General features: G+C 38.1%; 1 protein-coding gene across 16 annotated transcripts in view; it reads left to right on the plus strand.

The window, feature by feature from the left end:
* Positions 1-23,016, plus strand: part of Baz2b (bromodomain adjacent to zinc finger domain 2B) — a 213,038-nt gene that overhangs the window by 103,539 nt on the left and 86,483 nt on the right. For 15 of the 16 annotated variants that reach the window (XM_057755621.1, XM_057755630.1, XM_057755623.1 and 12 more), the window contains 2 exons: positions 6,941-7,084; positions 10,837-10,887. The exons of the other annotated variant lie outside the window; for it this stretch is intronic. In XM_057755621.1, coding sequence (XP_057611604.1) covers positions 6,943-7,084; positions 10,837-10,887 — 193 coding nt within the window. In that variant the 5' untranslated portion in view covers positions 6,941-6,942. The remainder of the gene's footprint in view (positions 1-6,940; positions 7,085-10,836; positions 10,888-23,016) is intronic. 16 annotated transcript variants of the gene reach the window in all.

Consider the following 23,016-nt stretch of genomic DNA (forward strand, 5'->3'; position numbering starts at 1 on the left):
CACATTGTATTTATGTATTTAACAATACACACACATGTATATGTAATAGCAATTAAAGAAAAAGCCATGAATTTGAAAGAGAAGTAGAGTATATGGGAAATATGGAGGAGAAAATGGAAGGGAGAAACTATGTAATTGTAGTATAATCTCAAAAAATAAAAAATATCCTAAAAAGATATTCTCCTGGGATTCTGATGTGAGATCTGATATGGAAAGGCTGTGGATTGTCATCAGCACCAGTGAACAGGCAGTTCTAAAGTGTGAGCTAGCTGCTTCTGGATCTTTCCTCTGTTGCCACCTGGTGAGAGTTTCCAGCCTGTCCTGATATAACAGTGTTGCACAAAGCACAGATTTTTTTTTTTTTTTTTTTGGTTTTTACTAGGGATGTCTTGATGAAAGCAATTGAGAAATGATGGAATATGTAATTAGGTTCATTGATAGTACTTTCTGAGTGACTTTCCTACCTCTTGATAATGGCCAAATGCTCTCATCACAGGAAACATAGAGCATGGTGATTGTTGCAAGTTTGTCATAGAGGTCACTGCTGATGACTGCTGATTCAGATTGTTTCCTGCATCATTATTTCTCAGGAAAATTTGAATAAGGTAGTACCCACCCCAAACTACCATTAACTCTTTGACAGCCTTACCAGTCTCTTTACTATATAGCAGACTTCTTCACTAAGCAGGATGTCAGTCATTTAGGCCAGTGTGCTCTACAGTAGTATTTCCAGTGAGGACGTGATTGTTAGTAAACTCTTGACATATTACGGATGAGTTTCAAAGTTACTCAATTTTAATATTAAATTTATGCATGTGATTGATAATAATCCTATTGGATAATAGGATGTTTATGAATTATTTTTGTTTTAATTTGATGTATTTTGTTATTTGAGGCATAGTCTCCCTCTGTAGCCTAGGCAGGCCTCACATTTATGGCAATTTTTCAGCCTTAGCCTCCTAAGTGTTGAGATTACGTGTGTGAGCCACCACATATGGCTGTATGTACTACTTGGTTTATTTTTTCATTGTTGTTGTATTGTGTTGTTTTGTTGCCTAAGAAGGTGGAGTGTTGTGCTACACAGACTGACCTTGCACTTACTGTATACTGAAAGTCATTTTAAAATTCGGATCCTCTTGCCTCTACCTTGAAAGTGCTGGGATTGTGTCAGTTTCACACCTGTTGAGATGGTGAGGGGATCGAATCCAGGAATCTTTGTGTGCTAGGCAATACTGAGCTGCACTGCCAGCGTTGTATGTTGTTCTTGGCACACTGATTTGTGTTAAAAAAAATTCCTGCTGTCTAGTTGAATTCTGTCCTTAAATACTGCAGTAAGTTGTAAAGAGGGGGCCTATTTTTACATGTGGTCCACAGTGAGGATTATTTTAAATAATTTCTGGATATTATAGTTTGATTTTATGTCCCAGTAGAATATATTCTGAGACTCCAAAAGACTGTATTTATTGTATTAGTTATGCTATTACCATTCTGAAACTGTTGGTTGCATATTGTGACATAGACTAATGGTCATTGATTAAATCATTTTTATTTATTTATTTAGTATTTTGAGACAGGATTTCTCTTTGTGGTCCTGGTTGTCTTGGAACTAGCTTTGAAGACCAGGCTGACTCTGAGCTCACAGAAATCCACTTACTTTGCCTTCCAATGCTGGGATCAAAGGCGTGCGCCACCACCGCTCAGCTAATGTATTTACTTTTTAAAACTAATTCATTCTAATTGTTAGTTACGTTCCTTTTCCATTTCACATTACATCAGTAGAAAATAAGATTGCTAGCAGTTTTAGGCATTTATGTTTTTTAAGCTTTATTGCTTACAGAAGTTTTTCTAATATTTTCATAATTTGTTAGCTGCTGCTGCTTCTCCTCCAGTTTTTTTTGTTTTGTTTTTTTGTTTTTTTTAGATAGCTTTTTTTTTTTTTGGTGTGTGTGTGTGTGTGTGTGTGTGTGTGTGTGTAGTCCTGACTGTCCTAAAATTCATCCTGTAGACCAGGTCATCAAAGGTGCCCACACCGACGCCCAGCACCTTCTTTTTTCATGGTTAAGCTTTTGGTTTTAAATGGACCATTATAAGTAGTTTAGCAAAACAAAAAACAAAATACCAAAGAAAAACAAAGGCTGTCTCAGAGACTTACATACTTTTAGATTTTCCTTATTTGTTTAGGTGCTTGGAAATGAACCTAGAGTTTTGCACAAGCTAAGCTAAGCTCTATGACTGACCCACCCTCCCACACCTCACTTATCTTTCATTCAACTGTCGTTCTGCCACATAGTAATATTTATAGTGACTGATCCACAGATTCCTTTTATATATACACACACACACACATATATATAATTTTTTTTTAAAAAAAAAAGTGTCCAGAATGAATGTGGCATTCTAATTGTGTTCTAGCAGAAATGAAATCAAAATGGTTCTCTGTGAAAGAGGGTGCTGGCGGGTGGTTCTCCACACTGTGCTGTGGAGCTCGTGCCCTTCCCCTCTAGTTGTTGAAATAGTTTTGCTGTGTCAGACCAGCCTTGTAAGTGTGTGCCACCCCAGTCATGGACAAACTCTGTCTTTGACACTTAACCTATTTTGTGTATGGCAAGTTATTAACCTTTTTATGCCTATGTTTTCTTATTTGTGAAAATTAACAGTTATGAAGATAATAATTACACTTGGAGTTTGCCTTAATTAAAATAATGAAATGAAATTACTTTGCATAGTGCTGGTACAAAACATTGAACAAATAACGTTGTGATGGTGTTGGTGGTAAGATTTAAACAGTGTTGGTACTGGCAGTGCTAACAGGGCTGTGTTTCAATGCAGTAGGAGTCCTTTCCTCAGTGATGTTACATTTGTGTTCACCTCCCGCTGCCCCATGATTTAGTGCAGATGTATGTACATACATGTACCTATGGATAATTTTTTCTTTAACATTTATTTACTTATTTTATGTTTAAGAGTGCTCTATTGGCTTTATGCCTTAAGAGGGCATAAATAAAGATGACATACCACTTTAGATGGTTGTGAGACACCTTGTGGTTGCTGGGAATTGAACTCAGGACCTCTGGAAGAACAACTAGTGCTCTTAACCATTGAGCCATCTCTCCAGCTTCTGATTCCTACTTCTTTTTGATGATTTTCCATCTTCTATTTGTCTTATTTTTAGTTCTATTTATACCAACTTGCTTTGTTTTTGAACTGTGTTTTAAACTCATAATTGTTCATTTTATTACCAAACTTTCACCTAAAATAATGGTGAGTTCATTTTAATTCTTTTCAGTTTATTAAAAATATGTATAAATGAAAAATTCAAAGGGTAAAAAATAAATCCACAACTTTCTCATTTTAGCCTGCAAACTAAAGGACTAAAATTTCTAAAGAAATAGGGTCTGCGATAGAGTGCTGGCCTGCTATGCATGAGACCCTGGGTTCTATGCTCCAAACTGCAAAATAAAACAGAATTTTCATTTAGTTGTTTTTAAAGCTTATTGGTAAGATTGTTTAACCATACCTTTACCATGACAAGTGTGTCTGTAGCTCCATTACATGTTATACCCAGACTTGCTTGGCCAAGAATGCTGAATTAATCAAACAGCCTCATCTGTCTGTCTGTCTGTTATGATGCAAATGGAGAAGCTTTGTGGGTCTTGTCAGTGCTGTGTTATAGGGTCATTGATTATTTATGTATATATTTTTATCAATGAATGCTTTATGAAGAACAGTTTCTTAGTAAGGAAGATGTAGGTACATTTGTAAATAGAATTAGGAGTTTTCCCAGAAGCCAGAGAAGAGGAGGGATTGACTAACATTCTTATCAGGGTCAGATGATAGTCCAAGCTTGATGGATCTCATAGTTTGTCACAACTGTTTTGTGGCTATGCAGAAGTCATCACCACTAGTAAAAGGAAATTGATACCTGCTTATTGACCAAACCAAACTAAACAAAACAAAAAAACCCAGACTCTGCTTATATACTCTTTTTTGCTGGATCTTTGTTCTTAGTGGCATAGATAAGAATGATAGCAATAGTGATGGAGAAAACTGGATCAATTTCAAATTCACAGTACAAGTAAAATTGAGATGAATTGGATCTGATAGGGCAGAAGAAGGGACATATTCATGTCAACCCTCTATAGAGAGCACCAGAGTCATAGCTCATATGTGGATCAGTTTCATAACTGAAGACACCATTGCACAAAAATTTTTATCAGATTTGTATCTTCAAACTGCCTTAGTCCCAATTGATATTTGTGGCAACTTGTACCAACAGCTTTGTGGATTTTTGTTTGTTTGGTTGGTTTTTTTGTTTGTTTGTTTTTTGTTTTATTTTGGTCTTTTGGATGAATTCTGTACTCATCCTGGCAGAGCTGTAGCTTCGTTTGACCAACTTTGCTTAATTTTCATTTCACTACTTAATGTGATTTCCTATTAAAGTCTCACAGTGACACATTACAGAAATAAATGGAGACTGCTAGACTGGACCAACTATGGGTTATTTTAAAGGGTAATTTCCAGCAATAACAAACCATTCTCCTTTTATTGATTTAACTGTCATCAATACAAGAACCTGGTTAAACATTAAAATGGAATGAAAAGATGGACAGTAAAAGCTAATTCTTTCAGTGAAGACTCCACGTACCTGCTCCTTTTTCCTACAGTTAACAATTTCTCATATTTTTTTCTAGAAACATTGTCAGTATGTACACAGTAGAATACCTCCACCCCCTTATCCTGAGCACAATGAGACTAGACTGACTAGACCTTGTCCTTTTCACTTAATCGGTTAACACAGATCCACCTTATTCTTTTAAAAAAAGATGTGGGTTCAAACTTATCGATGGACATATATTGTTACTCGTTTGCTACTGTAACTTGCTAACGAGTATCCTTTCTATATTATTCATTTCTGTAAGCACATTTTAGTGTGTCTTTGAGAACTTCTTAGCCAGGAAATTGTAATATTAGAAATACACACCTGATATTAGAGTGACCAGGACAAAGGCAGAATTTTAAGTATGCTGTTCTTTATTTGTAATCATTTATTCTTTAGAATGTTTGTTTTTTCCCTCTGTTACATATGGACCGACTCTTCCTCAGCGCATTTCTTAGACCTCTTACACGTTTTATATGGGGCAGAAGGACTTCTTCTTTTTTTTTTTTTCATTTTTTTTTATCCTTTTTTAATTAAAATTTCCAACTGCTCCCCGTTTCCCATTTCCCTCCCCCTCCTCCCACATATTGCCCCCTCCCCCCGCTCCCCTCCCCCATCCCCACTCCTCTTCTCCTCCCCCCAGTCCATTCCCCCTCCCTCTCGATACTGAAGAGCAGTCCAAATTCCCTGCCCTGCAGGAAGACCAAGGTCCTCCCACTTCTATCTAGGTCCAGGAAGGTGAGCATCCAAACAGGCTAAGCTCCCACAAAGCCAGTTCATGTATTAGGATCGAAACCTAGTGCCATTGTCCTTGGCTTCTCATCAGCCTTCATTGTCTGCCATGTTCAGAGAGTCCAGTTTCAACCCATGCTTATTCAGTCCCAGTCCAGCTGGCCTTGGAGAGCTCCCAATAGATCAGTTCCACTGTCACAGTGGGTGGGTGCACGCCTCGTGGTCCTGATTTCCTTGCTCATGTTCTCCCTCCTTCTGCTCCAGAGAGGGTTTCTCTGTGGCTTTGGAGCCTGTCCTGGAACTAGCTCTGTAGACCAGGCTGGTCTCGAACTCACAGAGATCCGCCTGCCTCTGCCTCCCGAGTGCTGGGATTAAAGGCGTGCGCCACCACCACCCGGCCAGAAGGACTTCTATTAGGCATGTTGCAGCCCTCACTGTTTCTGTTAGAATGTTAACTGTCTTTCTGCGCCGAGCAAAGCTGCCTGTCTCCTGTTTGTCCTTTGAGTATCTTGCGTTGGGTTACTTAATCAGATGTTGTTGGTCTATCTTTCAAGTCTTTGTACCCTTTTTAGAAATCTCTAAGCTTAGTTGATATTTAAAGCCATAGATTATACCCATGGTTTAGTTGATCTGCAGACATTAAGTCTTGTTCAGATCCTCTGTTAATATTCCCATATATCTATTTTGTATTTCTAGAATAACCTTCCCTACAAATATTTCATTTCAAAGGAATACTTAATCTTTTGGGTAGAAAAGAATATTCCCCGAATAGATTATTTATTGAGCAGCATGAGAACCAGTGCTTTGCTTGCTCTTGGATTATTTTCTCATGTTTAGGTCTCCTGAGGTCTCAAGAGTAAACTTTTAAAAGATTTAAATTACAGAACCTGTAATTTAGCACAGTGTGCATTTGAAAATAGCAAAAAAGGCAATCCGGAGCCATGGAGGAAGCTCAGTTGGCAGAGTTCTTAGGACCACTTAAATGCTGGGCCTAGCAACATGTCTGGAACTAAGGGAGAAGGGACAAAGACAGATAAGAAACTGTGTGGTGTACCTAATGTTTAGTTTGTTTCAAGCTGAGTTGCAGGAACACACACCTGTAGTACTAGCTGTGGGACTTAGGCAGGAGAATATGAGTTTAGGCACAGCCCTGTTTCAAAAATAAAATAAAATTAAACTTGCTTCATAAATGTTTATCTTATTTTACTTTCTGTTGCTATAACAATATCTAGTACTGAATGATTTATGAAGGAAAGAGTTCTGAAGTCTGAGAGATGGAAACTCCCAGCCGCTATCCATGTAAGGGGTCACTCCCTACCCTGCTACCCACTTCACAAAACACAGATGTGTTTCATGGGAGTGAGAGTCCGCTCACTCCTGCCCAGTCCCATGAGAAAGGAAGCTTTAACATGAGTTTGGGAAGGGGTACTCTAAGCCATAAGGTCATTTTGTCCACATTTCACATTATGCCTTTTAAAAAGCGAGCAAAATGCACAAACATGTCTAATTCTTGAGTGATCCTGCCTGATAGAGCGTTTCCTTCTGTTGTAGACATGGAGTCCGGAGAACGACTGCCCCCCTCCCCAGCCTCCTCCGCTACACCAACGGCATCAGCTCCTGCTGTGGCTTCAGTGGTTTCCAAAAGCAGTCTTTCCTCGGGAACTGCTTCACTTAGCTCTGCAGTCAACCCATGTGGTGAATATCCTTTTATACTTGATTTTAGAGCACCATTCTTTCCATGGTTCTGTGTTTGTAACACTGCGCTCTAAATAGCATGTTGTTCTCTTGACCTTGGATAATGTCTGGGTTAAATGTGTAGCCTTTTGGTTTTGTCTGGATTTTACTCTGGGAAAGCACTAATTTCTCCTGGTTTTCCATACTTGTAACTCTTCTCTGAGAATTTAGTTTAATTTCTTTTTTTATTGTTTTTATTTCGCTATATATTTTTTTCTGCTCCCCTCTGTTATTGCTTAATACCCACATAACTAATTTGTTAGTAAATGTAGAGTTACAGGCACATGAAAGAGGAAAGAAATACAGATGTCCTTGACACAGGTTCTTTCTGTCCTAAGTCCCCCTCAACATTGTGGATTGACGATGCAGTGAGTTTGTGAGACAGTGCAGGAATAACACACTTTATCATTTAAAAAAAAAAAATAGGGCCGGGCGGTGGTGGCGCACGCCTTTAATCCCAGCACTCGGGAGGCAGAGGCAGGTGGATCTCTGTGAGTTCGAGGCCAGCCTGGTCTACAAGAGCTAGTGCCAGGACAGGCTCCAAAGCTACAGAGGAACCTTGTCTCGAAAAACTAAAAAAAAAAAAAAAAAAAAAAAAAAAAAAAAAAAAATTTTAAGAATATGTGGTTTTGCTATTTTGCTTTTTTGAATCACCGAAAGTTGCTCATTTAAAGAGTGCCAATGCCTCTTTATTCTTGGCATTCGCAGCAAAACCATTCAGGGATGTTTAGGACCCATAAAACATTGATCTCCAGAATATACCTTTAGTTTTATTGCCATACTTAAGGTTAAAAAAAACAGTATCATTGCAGTAAGAACAGATAGAACTCTCAACATGTATGGGTGTTATTGGTTTTATGAAAAAAGTGATAATCACATCTAACAGGCCATGGACACAGAACAAAACCTGTAACGAATAAGGGCCAAGCCAGCAGGAGTGGTTGGCCCATTCATCCTAATGCCTGTAAGGATATTTGTTCATCAAGAAAACAAAGCCAAACTACCTTTTCTTTGCCCTTACGAGGGCTTGTCCATCTCCTTGGAGCCTTTCCATAGAACAGCAATTGATGCATACCTTAGTCAATATCAGGTGCCTCCCTACATCTTGGCTCCAACTAAAAGCTCAGAGAATGACATTTAACATAATTAAATAAACCAACCTCACAGAGTGCATTTGTTTGAGATTTTGGCTGTTTGGCCTAATACAGAGATAGAGCTTTAAGAAATTTAAGTAGTAGTTCATTTGTACCATAGTCCACTGCTTTCTTTCCCCCCATGGTGGTGTCCATTTTGGAAGTAGATTTCCTTCAAACAAATGCTAAATCACAGGCAGAATCTGTAAAACTGGTAAACTAAGACTGCTCTGGTTATGGCTACAGTCGGCATGCTTATCTTTAAATTAGCATTTATATCATTATCGCTCTTCTCTGCAAATGTGTGCCAGGTTAGCCTACACTGAGGAAATTGCACGGTGATTGATGTCTCAGTGCTGTTAGGATGTATGTTAGGTTCAGCAATGATTAACTATGCCAGGAAAGGATGGGAGACACGCCGCTCACAGATGGGCATCGGGATGTCCTCAGATCCTGAGGCTCTGGGTTTTAAATCTGTCTCCTGAAGTGTGAGACTTTGATTCTCACATGCGTACCTCACAGCTTCATGAGGGGTGTTCCATCTAGAATACCTCTTCAGATCAGGCCAGGGTGCAGTAGGAGCTGCGGGCTGTGTTCCTGCCGCCCCAGCTCCTGGTCGCCTGGCTAGCTTATGCCCCGAAATAACAACACACAAACTGTATTCTTTTAAACACTGCTTGGCCCATTATATCTAGCCTCTTCTCAGATAACTCTCGCACCTGGACTAGCCCATTTCTAATAATGGTGTGTAGCACCCCAAGATGCGCTTACCGGGAAGATTCTAGCCTACGTCCATCCTGGGTTGGAGCTTCATCGCATCTGCCCCAGAGAGGAGAGCTATCGAGGCTGAGCTCACTTCCTCTTCCTCCCAGCATTCTGTTCTGTTTACTCCACCCACCTATGTTCTAACCTATGAGGGCCAAGCAGTTTCTTTATTTTTTAACCAATGACCTTCCTCCATCACCAGGGGAATGAGATAAGCCAGGGTTGCATGCCAATAGAATGAAAGCTTTTCCCAGAAGCCCCACCTAGAGATTCCCACTGAATCTCTTTCCTTAGAACTGTGTGAGTGATAGTCTCAACTTCAAGGAAGGACAGGATGTATGGGTTTAACAGACCATATTACAGCCTTGAATAATAATAATAATAATAATAATAATAATAATAATAATAATAATAATAATAATGGGGCTTCTGTTAAGAAGGAAGGAAAGCTGGCTTGGTTGAATTATATATGTGCTACGGTGTTGTAGAGGAGAGAGAAAAGAAGAAGCCCAAGCTGAGGAGTAGGCCATGACAGAACATTTAGAACCAAATTTGACATTCATAAGAATTTATGCAGAATAATATAATGATTAAAATCAGTATAACCATGAGATCAAACCTTGTCTTGTCTACCTATTAGCTCTATGAGTTACCTTTTCTTAAGGTTCAGTTGCCTCATTTGTAAGGCAGGAGTAAAAGCTGCTTTTAATAATTATGAAAAGCGAAGTACTGACTGCCGTATAACTGGTGCATAGTAAATTGTAACCATTGTCTTTTCTTATACTCTACCTAATAAGAATGGTTTGGTTTAGAGACAGTGCTCTCAGGTATCATTTCTACCAGTGTGTTTAGCTTCAGTTTGTAAGAAGAATATAACGAGAGACCTTAAATTTATATTTATATTTATCATTAGCTGCTTACATTTATTCATATGAAAAAATGATGAAGCCCCAGAAAAGGTTTATTGGAAATGTGGTAAGAAACAAGTCTCTGGAGATATTTGATAATAGATTCTCTGGGATACAAAGACTGCATTTGTAGAAGGAGGCATATATTGAAAGAGAAGACTTGGCATGACTTGGTGGTGTGCTTACTGAAGCGTGACGTAATGAGAAATGTAGAGAGGGAATGTATTTGTAAGCATACAGGACTGGGCTATCTTTCCACTTGTTATACACAAGTTGTATGCATACTTATATCTGTGTTTTTACTGGTAGAAGTTTTAAATATTTACAGTTTTTATCAATTCTAAATACTGTCAGTAAGGGCATCATTATATATAGATAGTGATATATGTAAGTGAATACTGGTACCCATTGTATCCCCTTTTCTACCAGATACTTTTTATAATCCCGATCTAGGCAACAACTAGCACTGTCAGTGATGTAGTGCTTCATTGAGGTGTCTTTGTAGCTTTTTGTAAGGCTTTTAGCTTTCAGGGCTTCTTTTCTTTTTTTAATCCCTCTTTAGGGCTTTAGTTCATATTTCTGTGTCACTATTTTTCCCTAAGTATTTATGAATGGTCTTATTTATGAGATCTTTTACAATTATATGTATGGAATCAATTTTTCACAATTTGATATGTGTATTTATTTGTTTGTTGTATATTTTGATAATGAAACTCCTAACTTTGATGGATCCATTTTCACAGATTTTATTTCTGGTTGCTTTTGTTTCTTACTGAAGAGATCCTGCTTTGCATCTGAAGTTCAGCATTTATATTTTACTAACCTCTCGGCTTAATCTAATCTGGCTACTATTACAAATTACCACATAGCTGATAATTTATAAGTATTAAAAATTTATTATTCACAGTTCTGGAAGCTGGGAAGTCCAAGATGAAGGTACCACCTGACTCAGTGTCTGGTAAGTGTCTCACAATTGTTTTCTTTTAGTGTTGCAGAATCCTGGCTCGGTACTTACTAAGTTCTTAATATGAAAAGACACTTACGTGGCATTTTATTCTGATGGTAAAAAATTTAAACATTATGGGTAATATCTGGTGAATGATCCCTGGCTCACAACAGACATGGCAGGGAAGTAGAAAGAGAAATAGTTGTTTGGAGAAGGGACCAAGCACAGGGTGGCATTGCTTTATAACCATCTGGTGTCCATGAGAACTAAGCTGTTCTGAGAACTACAGCAATCACTTCTGATGGTACCCTGGGACCAAATCGTCTTCTATTTTTAAGGCTTCATTTTTTAACATGCTGAGGTATCAACGTCCAACACTTTAGGGGACAAACCGTATCCAATCCACAGCACTGAAAGCCTTTTTCCTTAGAGATTTCACCTTCTTGTTGTGTCTTCTCTCACATGGTAGAAAAGGGAGCAAAACAATTTGTTGTATAGCTTTTTCAGTGGAGTAAGGTTCACAGCCTCAAGAAATCACTGCAAAAGTGGAAAGGTAGGAAGATGGTTGTGAGTGACTTTTCCTGGGGGACATAAGCAAACATCTGTTCACTCCAAACAGGGAAGCAACAGCTGACCAAAGAAACAGTTCACCCAAATCTAGCCCAATGGGTCGCATTTGGTTTACTTGTAGGAACGTGGGCGAAGTGTTTCTTACAGGAGCATGGGTGACTCAGTAGCAGCTGCATCATCAAAGGTCCATGCTAGCATGGATGATCATTCTTGAAAGCTGTATCCCTGAAGCTCTGTGCATAACTTATGGGTAGCTCTGCATGTTGGAGAGGCCATTCTCCCAAACAATCGTTACTGCTTTTATTATCTTCCAGAGGAGTTTTGTGAATTTTGTAAGTTTCAGGAGACATCGGAACCCTATAAATTTCCTTTGCTTTATAAGTCCCATGAGTTGAGAGGCAATAGGTACAGAACATAGTTTTTTAACATCTCTTCTAAGAGCACTAGTGTATTGGTAAGGAGAACAGCTTTCCCAATTTCTTTCCCAAAGGCCCTACCTCACAATACTGTCTCTTTGCAGTTCTTACATACAAATTTTGAGGGAACACCAACATTCTCATTTCTACTATATAGAAAAGTACCTGATTGTTAGTTATCTGACCATTGTGACTGACTGAATTTAGCCTTTGAGTTTTGAAATTCTTACCTGTTGGATTTTGGTTATAATATGTATCAAGTCAGCTAGAGATAACATATACCACTAAAAGTATTTTAAGTAGAATGAAATTTAATTAAACTAATTGAGTGCTTAAGAAACTATAGAATAACTGGCTCCTGGTTCCCATGACGGACTTCAGAATATTGCCGCCTAACTGAGCTGTTAAGGAAGTTACCTCTGGTTTAATTCAAGCCACTCTCCCAACTGCTGACTTCATGATTTTACTACTTTACCTGCAATCTAGTAAACTTCAACCCCCTCCAGCCCCTTCCTAAAGAAATAAACAAATTAAAAAAAACAAATAAATGATCTAGGGCTTGAGACAGAAGGAAGACAGCTCGGACAACTTGGCAACTGTCAAAATTAAAAAGGGCTAATAATGTATTTAATGGCTAGAGGCATGCCTAGAAATTTTTGAGTTCAATCCCCGTGTTGAAGAAATCAGAAAAGGTAAGAAGGAGGGAAGGCAAAATGAGTAGAAGGCAGAGAGAAGAAGTCAACTCTGTCTATATATGTGCTTACTAATTTCTCTTCTATACTTTTTGTGCAATCAAATAATTAAGTGTAATAAATGCTCACAGAAATACAGCTTTTAACTCTTACAGGAAATGCAAATATTGATTGTCGCCTTTATAAAGATTATTAAGGTCTTTTCAAGTACTTCATTCTTTCTATATAGTATCATTATTTTATGTACCAGATCGTGTTTGGGGATATGAGAAGGTCTCCTATGTTCTCTGTCCTAAATAAGGAGGACGTTCCTAAAGCCTTCCTTTACCCCAAAACTCTTCTGATGCCTGATGCCTGCTCTGTTTTCTACTGAAGTTTTTACAATCACGCTTTCTCCAAGACCACACCATGTGCTTCTGTTTCTTTGCCTTCTGTGCATATTCTAGCTCACAGCAGGGCCTCCCTTCCTCAGCCCTGTCACTTGGCAGCTGACAGCTGACCAATCTTGCCTCCTAACTTCTGGGATATAGCTCTTAGCTTTTCTGTTCTCTCTCTAGCCCCAGCTTCTTAGATCTTTATTCATTTCCTTGCTTGCTTTGTTTTATTTGACTTGGAATTTGCTGATTGCTTTACTCATAAAGGTGAACTTGCCTGTGTCTTGGTCCTGAGGGTTTTTATCTCTTTGCTGTTCAAATGGACCTGAATGAAAACTGTGAACTTTCTCAGATCCTAATTGTACACATTTTATATGTATGTTTTATAGACACCTCAACCGTAACAAACGAACAAACACAAATCAAAAGTTTTCATTTTCTGCTAAAATCAGTTTCTCCTACACTCATCCTCGTTCATTCAAATATTCGGCACTGTTGCAGAGGTCCAGTGGCTTCAGTCATTTTTTTCACTCTCACATAATGATCTCAACGATCCTGCTTTCAATTTAAGTTGTAGCTGGTACCTTCTTTGCGGCCTGCTGTCACTTCAGTAGGTGGTACCAGAACCTTCCTCCGGTGTCACTGTAGTTCACCGAGTGCTCTCTCCACTTCCTTGCTTAGTCACCTTTAATTCATTCCTCTTATAAAGCAGTGAAGGTAATAATGAAAACTTCTCACATTTGGGTTTTTCCTTGGTTATAATTTATGTACAACAATAATTTCCACATTTGCTTACAGTTGTCTGTTTTAACTATGATGGGTAGGGAATTGTGGGTGAATCTGGGAAAAACTGATGGAGGGGAAGTTAATATAACCAAAACACATTTTTCAAAACTTTATAGAATTTTTTAAAAACCTTACAGAGACTTTAGGCACTTTTGAGTTGATCTGGGCATTTGGGAAAGTAAACTTTGGCTCTATATGAAAGTTTATCCAACATAGTTTAAAAAAAAAAAACCTCCAGAATTCTGAGGCCATGCAGTGTATTAACACTGGAATATGATAGCAGACAAATTTAGTTTAACCTCTGCAATTCATGGTGAAAGTGTAAAGATGCATAGAAGAAGGCCTGTGTGTACCCGTGTAGCTCCATGTTATCCACCCCTTTGGGGTCCATCTTTATTTCCACCCTGGCAGCCACTGCCCTGCTTTCTGCCACTTTTTACTGTTTCTGGACTTTTATTTAAATTAAGTCATGTGTGCTTTTGTGGCTTGTGTCTTTCATAATTCTTTTTAAATAGTTGTATTATTGTTTATATAGTAGCTCATTCTTTTATCTTACTAATTATATTTTGTTTTATAACTGTGCCAGAATTTGTGTAATCATTCACCTGATGATAGACATTGCAGTAGTGTTTTGGCTTGAGGCGATTATGAGTGTTCAAGTTACAAGCCCTTGTGTTTACACATGATTTTATTTCTCTTGGGTAAATACGAGCATTGGGATTGCTAGAGAGTATTCTAAGTATATGCTTAGTTTGAAATTTGGCAAGTGTTTTTCTAAAGTGTTTGTACCATTTATTTTATTCTCTAAAAGCAACACTAAGTAGTTCCTATGCTTAGTGTGTCATTAAAGAACATTTTAAACCAACACAGTTGATATATTATAGCATCTGTCTAGATTTGGTTTGGTTTTTAGTTTTTTGAATTAAATCTAAGTACATTTTTCCCTTTCTCTTTCTTCCTACCAACCCTTCCAGTGCATCACCCTATACCTTGCTCACTCTCAAATTCATGGTCTCTATTTTTTAATTGCTACATACATATTCCTAAGTATATGTAAATACAGACCGCCCAGTCCATATAATGTTCCTTGTCTGTGTGATTTCAGAGCTACTTGGTGTTGTTTTTAGTGTGCTTTCTCTGAAGACCGATGGAGACCTGCATGCACTCATTTGTCATTCGTATACTTTCCCCATAATGGATTTATCCAGATATTTCGCTCATTCATGCTAGAGGCTGTCTTTCTTTCCAACCTGTGTAATTTTTGTTTCGTTCTTTGCTTCGTAAACTTTTACTGTTTGGTAAGATATCGAATAGAACTGATGATAACAGACATCATTAACTTTTGAGTATTTTTTATTTAATTTAGTATCGATTTTGTCTTATGATTGTATCTAGTGAGATGCTGACACAGCCTTGATTTTTAACTTGCTAATAAGGTGAAGTAATTGACTAATTTTTTTATATGGTAAACCATTTTAGCAGCCAGGGATCTAATTCCAATTAATCATGCTGTATTGGTCTTTTAAAACATTGTTGATGTGATTTGTTGAGTTTCTATTAGGCAGCCTACATGACTACTCACCAGGATTACTGCTCCATTTTTCTTTCCTGTCATTCTCTGTTGGAAATTATTTAGGACAGTTCCCAGTCCTACTGTGTTCTGGGAGAGTATATAATTGTTTTTGCTTTTCTAAATATTTGACAAAGTTAAGCTGTGAGGTCATCTAAGCATTGAGATTGTTTGGGGTGTGTGTGTGTGTGTGTGTGTCTGTCTGTCTTGTCTATCTCTGTCTCCTTGTGTGTAAACTTTTATTATTGTAAGATATTAAGCCATAGCTTTATCTTTGAAGAACAGGTACAGCTAGGGGTAGATGAGCTCATTGGTTGGTGTCTTTCCTATGTTCAAGTTGTCTGGTTTTAATACTTAGTAACAGATATGTCAACACTTCAGGTTATCTTTGTATTTAAGTGAGATTTGGTCTTTGAAGGGATTTATCTGTTGTTCAATTTATGAGTCCAAATTGTAGTACTTTCTTTTTCATTGTTAATATTCATACTGTGTGCCTTTTCTCATTTTGTAAACATATACTGATTTCATTGATCTTTTTAAAGAATCGAGTGTCTGAATTTTCTTAAGCTTTTGTTTTCTGTTTCAGTGATTTACACCTTATCTTTATTATTTGTCTTTTTTATTAGTATGATTTCTTTTTCTTTTTCCTGTTTTTCATTACCCTATCTATCTATCTATCTATCTATCTATCTATCTATCTATCTATCTATCTATCTGTGACATGGTTTCTCTCTGTAGCCCTGGCTGTCCTGGAGCTTTATAGACCAAGCTAGCCTCCAACTCAGAGATGCACCTGCTTCTGCCTTCCAAGTTCTGGGATTAATGGCATGTATCACCACCAGCTGACTATTCTCTGTCTTTTAAAGTAAAAAATTGATCATTTATTTGAAACCTTTGTCCTTTATATATGTATTTATTACTATGCATTTCCTTTTTTTGTTTTCTTAGGCATTTATTTTATTTATTTTTATTTTTAATTTTTTAAATTAATTAATTTATTTATTAAAGATTTTGCATTTCCTTTTATAGTATGACCATAGCTGCAACTTGTGCATTTTTGATTATTGATTGTCTTATTCCATTAAAAATACTTATTTTCCTTTGATTATCCCTCTTTGACTAATAGATTTTATAGAAGTGAGCAACTTAGCATGCACATTTTAAAAATTGTTACCCACTTTGTTTTTATTGTGATCGGAAAATTTGTTTATGCTATCATATTCTCTGGTTACTGTGTTCTGATGATATTTTTAGAGAAGTTCCCCGTTTGTCTCTGTACATTTGAAAATACTTAGGTCAGCAAAGTGTTTTTTAGCAGAAACAAGTCTGCTGCATTGCAGTTTCCTTGCCACTATGTTTACCCCTCACTCAGCTGCTCTGCCTGCTTCGGACTCTAGTATGATGTGTTAGACTCCACTTCCTGAGCCAGGCTCCAAAGACTGTACAGCAGGGCATTATCCACCTCAGCAGGTCTGTTGGCCAGGGCTTTGCCTTTCGGGAGTAGATTTCCGCATGGTCTTTGCCAGCTTCTATGCCATTCATGTAGAATACTCGCAGACAGCTAGGCGTTTGGGTACTTGAAATTCTCAGTTTGCTTGGGTTTTTGTTCTTCTGGTAGTTACTCACTAATATTTTATGCCTCCAGATTTCCAGATATTTCTGTAACTCTGAATTCTGACATCTGTACCTCATGTAGCTAGTCTTGTTGTTCTGCTCTTTTCTGTCACAGCTGGTAGATGATGCAGCATAACTGGATAGGGAACCACCAGTGTATGCTTCTTATCTGAGGATTCTGGATTCCAGAAACTCTGTGTGATATAGGCAATGTAGGCATCATATTTTATCAGGTAAAAATGCTCTCACTTGCCGGGCAGTGGTGGCGCACGCCTTTAATCCCAGCACTCGGGAGGCAGAGGCAGGCGGATCTCTGTGAGTTCGAGACCAGCCTGGTCTACAAGAGCTAGTTCCAGGACAGGCTCCAAAGTCACAGAGAAACCCTGTCTCGAAAACCTCCCCCCCAAAAAAAAATGCTCTCACTTATGTAATGGGTACACGATACAAACCAGACTATTCGACGCTAGAGAGAGCTCAATGGGTATTTTTCTGAGCACTAAGATATTAGAAGGAAGGACCCCTCAGAAAGAGTGGACCCAAAGGATGGAAGGAAGCTGCATGTTAGTCATTCTGTAAACAGAGCTTCTTCATCCGGAGCGAATCTTTCCCAAGAGCTTTTGAGGTATGAGAGTCATCAAATTAACCTTTTCACATAGCCTGAATAAGATGTTTTGTGTATTTCATCCTGAGTAATACACAAGGTTGTCCAGTGTCCCTCACCTGACTTTCCCTGTTCATCACATCTGTCTGGTGTCCTTCTCATTCTGAGCCATTGTGTTTCAGCCTCCTGACATTCACTTCTTCACATAGAAAGCTCTCTTTTTTGGACCAGTGTCGGAAGTTTGCCCCATCTAGTCTGAGGAATCTTCCTGTGGCTGTTTATTTCTCATGCTTTGTCTCAGTTATCCAGAGACCATTGTCTGAATAACTGATGCTAATTCTGTGACCACTTGGCTGGAGATGCAGGACGCCTGAATTAAAATTTATTCCTGAATGTGTCTGCAAGGTATGTTTTAATGAGACTGGCATTTGAAGCTGTGGATTGAGTAGAGAAAAGTGCCTTCCCTAGTATTGATGAGTGGCATTCAATTCCTCAAGGCCTGGAGAAAATGGAAAGATAGAAGAGAAAAATTGTTTTCTCTGCTTGACTGCTTGATCTGTCAGCCTTCTCCCACGACTCAGACTTAAACTCCATCAGCTCTGTAGCTCCAGCTTTCCTTGTGGGCCAACATAATTTTATTTGCTGCTTCGTCATAATAAATCATTGGTTCCTACTGGTTCCACGTCTCTGAAGAATCTTGACTAATTCTGACCTTAATTATAGATGACTCCCACTGATCATAGTGTCTAGATAATTGCTCTACCATTATCTACCCCTGTACCTATTAATTTCCTCCATAGAACTCTTCACAGTATGTAATTATACATTTGATGTTGTTTTATTCGTCCTTTCCCTGGGTCTAAAGGGCAAGGACTATATCTGTTTTCTTCTACAGTATGTGTTCTTTAATTTTTTGCACAGAATACATAAGAAACCATTATGGAAAAGAGAAGGAGGGCTGAACTAGGACTTGAAAGTTAGATTATTGAGAGTTTTCTGGTTCTTTCACCATCTCTCTAACATGGTGATGCATTGGATGTCCTGACTGATGTCTTCAAGCATCAGTAGTGCCAGGTGCCTGTTAGGTCTTCTTCACACCTATCCCCAGGCTTATGTGAGGATCGGTCTTGTTATATTGCTAAGTCTGAAGATATGTCTCAGCTGTTAAAGGCTAGGCTCACATCCAGAAATATAGAACTTGTTACATTGGTAACTGGAATCATGAAGGATTACAGAACTGTCAGTGTTGTAGTTAATCCCACAGGCAGGGTAAACTTGGGAGTGTCTGACCGAGATCCATGTGCAGTGCAGAAGATCTAAGAAAGTTTCAGTTGACTGTGCAGAAATTTCAGCTGGAGATGGAGCATCAACAATGACAGTGTAAGGGACTGTGGGAAAATCAGTTAACCAACCACATACAATTCTTTAAAAAAACATTCATTTCTAACTTTCTGGTCACTGGCAAGAGAAGTTTTATGTGTGTTTTCTTATTTATAAAGGCTCATTGTACTCTAGAATTTCCTTTCTCATTTGTTCTCAATCAGAAGTAAATGTTCAGTGTTCTTGCTCTATGGAAGAGGGAAGGAAATTTTACTAAGGCGAAAGGGAAGATCCAGGAGTACTCCTAACTCCTGCATGGTGTAAAGTGCATTCAGAGGCTCCGACAGGAGTAGCATGCGTGGGGACAGTGGGTCCAAGGGGCTAAGAAGATCACTAGCTGCAAGAGCAGAATGTCACGCAAGAGCCAGCCACCATCCCCTCCTACCTGATGAAACATCCGCGTGAAATCCTTACTATGGCACAACACTCGGGTCCTGGTGGACTGCTAGCAAAGAGTCAGCTGAGTCTCAGGAGCTGTTGACTGCAGCACTTTCACTTCTACAAGCTGTGCTTGCCTTTGCAGGTCTGCATCAGTTGGGTTCTTCTGTTTCTGCCAGGCCATATTCTTTAAATAAATAGAAAATCTAAAGAGATATTTTGATGGAAGTATCCCAGGTGTAGAAGAAAGAGGACCTCTCATCTCAGATATTTTAAAGAACTAGAGAGGAGATGAAAAAAAAATTAGAGTCAGATTATCTGCTTCGAATTCTTTGACACTTGAAATTCAACTGGAGCATATCAAAGAGCATGAATAGCACCAAAGAGTCCTGCCTGTTATGTTCATGAACAGCACTGTCAAACTGAATGGCTTCATGAAGCTGGATCAAATTCCAGTAAATAACCTGCATGTCTGGTGCAAATTGATCAGTGACCGCATCAAAGTAATGAGCAATCTTTCGCCAAGTCCTGTTCCAGGGAAGCAGTAAAGGGATCAGTGCTGATTTAGGGTCAAAGAGCATCATAATTCAGCACCCTGCCAACATTATTTGAATTTTAAAGTCATTTAAATTTAAATTAATATTTAACATTATTTATTATTGAGAATATATATTTAAGTGGATTAGAAGTATTTATAATAACAGCTTTACCTAAAAGCAAATGTATGTCCATTAATATATTTATTTAGAATGCCTGTATTCTGTTTCACTTGACCCTTAGTCAATTAGGCAGGACTGTGTGTTTGCAAGACTAATCTCAGGGGCCAGCTAAGCAGCTGACGTAAGTCAGAGCCTATTGATTATGCATATATTTCACTTGACAGTAAAGGGAAGACAGAACTGAAATGACAGCATCAGGTGCTATCTGTTTTCAAATGTGTCAGCGTTCTGGTGCAGTACATCAGTGTATCAAACAGTACTTCTGTGCGTCAGGTATGGCCTGGCCTCCCATAAACAGCTGCATCCTAATGAGCCCACACCTTGTGCTTCCAATGTTGTCGAAATCTGTGACTATATCCAAGTACAAAGTAACGTATTTGTCTAGTTTGGCAAATTTAATACATGTGAATAAAGTGCTCTTTTTCAACTAATTAAAGAATCAATTGAATGTGCTAAAGAGGCAGTTTAAAACCCAACTCTGAGGTGTATTTGAAAAGCATCCAGGTTTTAGGTTTACAGCCAATAGAGGATCACTAGGGGATGCGAGAGGTCTTCTAGGTATTTAATAGATAAAGCCAACTTCAGGATTTACATCATGCTGAGAATTTTATATTACTATTTTTCTCTGCAGTTTCTTTGTTAAAAGCTTACAGGTTTCTGCAAATCTTCGATGAAGGCTTTCCATTGTCCAACTATCTTTTTCTCTCTTTCTCTTTGAATTTTACTCATTTCTTAGTTGTGTGCATGCACACACATGTTCTTGTGGAAGTCCGAGGGCAGCTCGGAGATCAGTTCTCCCCTTCTACTTTCTCTGTTGCACTGCAGACACTCCAGGCTGAAGAGTTCCAGATGTGCTCCTCTTGCATCTGTCTTTCTCATGGATTCTAGTATCCAACGTAGCTCATCAGGCTTGCCCAGCAAGCATGTTTACTCACCGAGCCATCTCTGCCCCTGTCTAGCTCTTCTTAACTGAGGTGTATTTAATGGGAGGTTGAACTCAAGGACCTAAGTATTTTTGAAATATTATTTTAATTTTTCTAGTAGAACTTTATAGTTTTAGTTTGAGACTTTAGTAGTAAGTCAATTAAGTAATTTTGATAACTAGCCAAGTGATACAGGTTAGATTGTGTCTTCCTGCTACAAAGAAAAATATGTGTTGGAGCCCAACTCACATTAGACACACTCAGATCTTGTTAATTTATCCATCATCAAACAAAAAACAGAAATTGTAGCAGACTGAAGAAAGTTAAAGCACAAAATTCAATGTAATATGGGATTTGGAATCTTGGGACAAAGAATGGTGTTAGTGAGAAATTTGATTTAGGCTAATAAATTTTTTTTGCCTAATTAAGGGTGATTTCTTGGCTTTGAAGTCTATAGACTTGTACGATGTTAGCATTAGTGGGACTAGACTAGAGAAGCATGTATAAGAACTTGCTGTTACTTTTGCAATGCTTGTAAATATAATATCAACTACTTGAAATATAAAAATAAGATAGGTTACTTGTGCATGCCTGCAATCGCAGCATTGAGATACAGAAACGGAAAGTCATCAAGTCCAATGCCAATGTAAGCCATATAGTGAGCTTGAGGCTAGCCTGTGCGTACCAGGGAGGCAGAGACAGGTAGATATCTGAGTTTGAGGCCAGCCTGGTCTACAGAATGATTTCCAGGACAGCCAGGGCTATCCAGAAAGACCCTGTAAATCCTGAAAAACAAATAAATGACTAAATTTGTTTGCATTCCATATACTTTTCTAAATATTAAACATAAAGCTTAAATGGCTCTAAATAAGAAGATACAGGAATGAAATGAAGATTATTTGAGGAGAAATATTCTACTCACATTAACTATAGCATTCCTTTTGCTAATTAAAGTTCAGTTTTATACATTGCTCATTTGAGTTTCAAAATATTAAACACTGATAGGAATTTCACGTGTTAACTGATAATTACTCAGTTTATAGCACATTCCATTGTTATTTAACATCTGTATTCAAATGGACTGCCCTTTTTTAAAATGATAGCCATACTGTACAGATTACAAACCAGAAACTAGATTTGCAGTGGTATAAAATCATGTTGGCAGTTTTAAAGCACTGAAGATTTGGCGCAGCAAACTTGTGTAGCATTGAAGTTTAGAACATTTCTGGCACACAGAAAATCAGCTTATAGGATATCTTTGGTTTGCTTTGTTCCTGTTTCAGTTTCAGGGCTTCAGTTCTTTATGTGAATTGTTATTTGCTTCATTCACGGGGGATAGTTTTCATTGAGATTGACAGAGGTGCTCATAATTCCTATTCCTCATGACTGACAAAGTGGCTTTTGCCTCCCAAGTACACTTGAAAAAGTTTCGAGCCTGTCATTTGAGAATCTTAACCTTGCCATTGCAGACAAATGTTCATTGTCTCGTTTATCCGTGGTTTCCCATCATCAGTTAAAGCAGAAGCTGAAGTAAAGTTAGCATTCATAATGGAAACTGAACATCTTCCAGTTAAAGGAAACAATATTGCCTTAGTTATCTAAGTTCACAGATATTTTCTTTGAGAAAACTTATTTTTAGTCAGATAGTTTTATTTGGGAGCATATGTTGTCATTAGGTATATTAATGTAAGAAGAATTTGCTGTTCCAAAAGTAGAACTTTGTAGTATTCAAATAATCTTGTTTTATATTTAGGAAACTAATAGATCCTATTTGATTTAGGTTTTGTTTCATGCTTGCTCTCTGGATAATACAGAACAAGCTTTATTTTAAATGTGATTTACTGTTTTAATTGCTTATTGATGATAATAGCAGCCATCATGCCATCCCTAGTCTACGATCAATTTAAAATTTCCATGGAGGCCTGGGGAGATGTTTGAGGAGTGTGAGAACCTTAGTTGTTCTCGCTGTCCCCCATGTAACAAAAAATAGACATGGTGACACAGTCCTCGTGCAGGGAGTGCGAGAGTTCATTGACCACCAGGCCAGGGAAATCGTAGAGTTCGCGGTTCAATGAGAGAACTTGTCTCAAAAATTATGTTGGAAAGTGATATAGAAAA

The sequence above is a fragment of the Chionomys nivalis genome, chromosome 22 (assembly GCF_950005125.1).
Source record: "Chionomys nivalis chromosome 22, mChiNiv1.1, whole genome shotgun sequence".
Lineage (NCBI taxonomy): Eukaryota > Metazoa > Chordata > Mammalia > Rodentia > Cricetidae > Chionomys > Chionomys nivalis.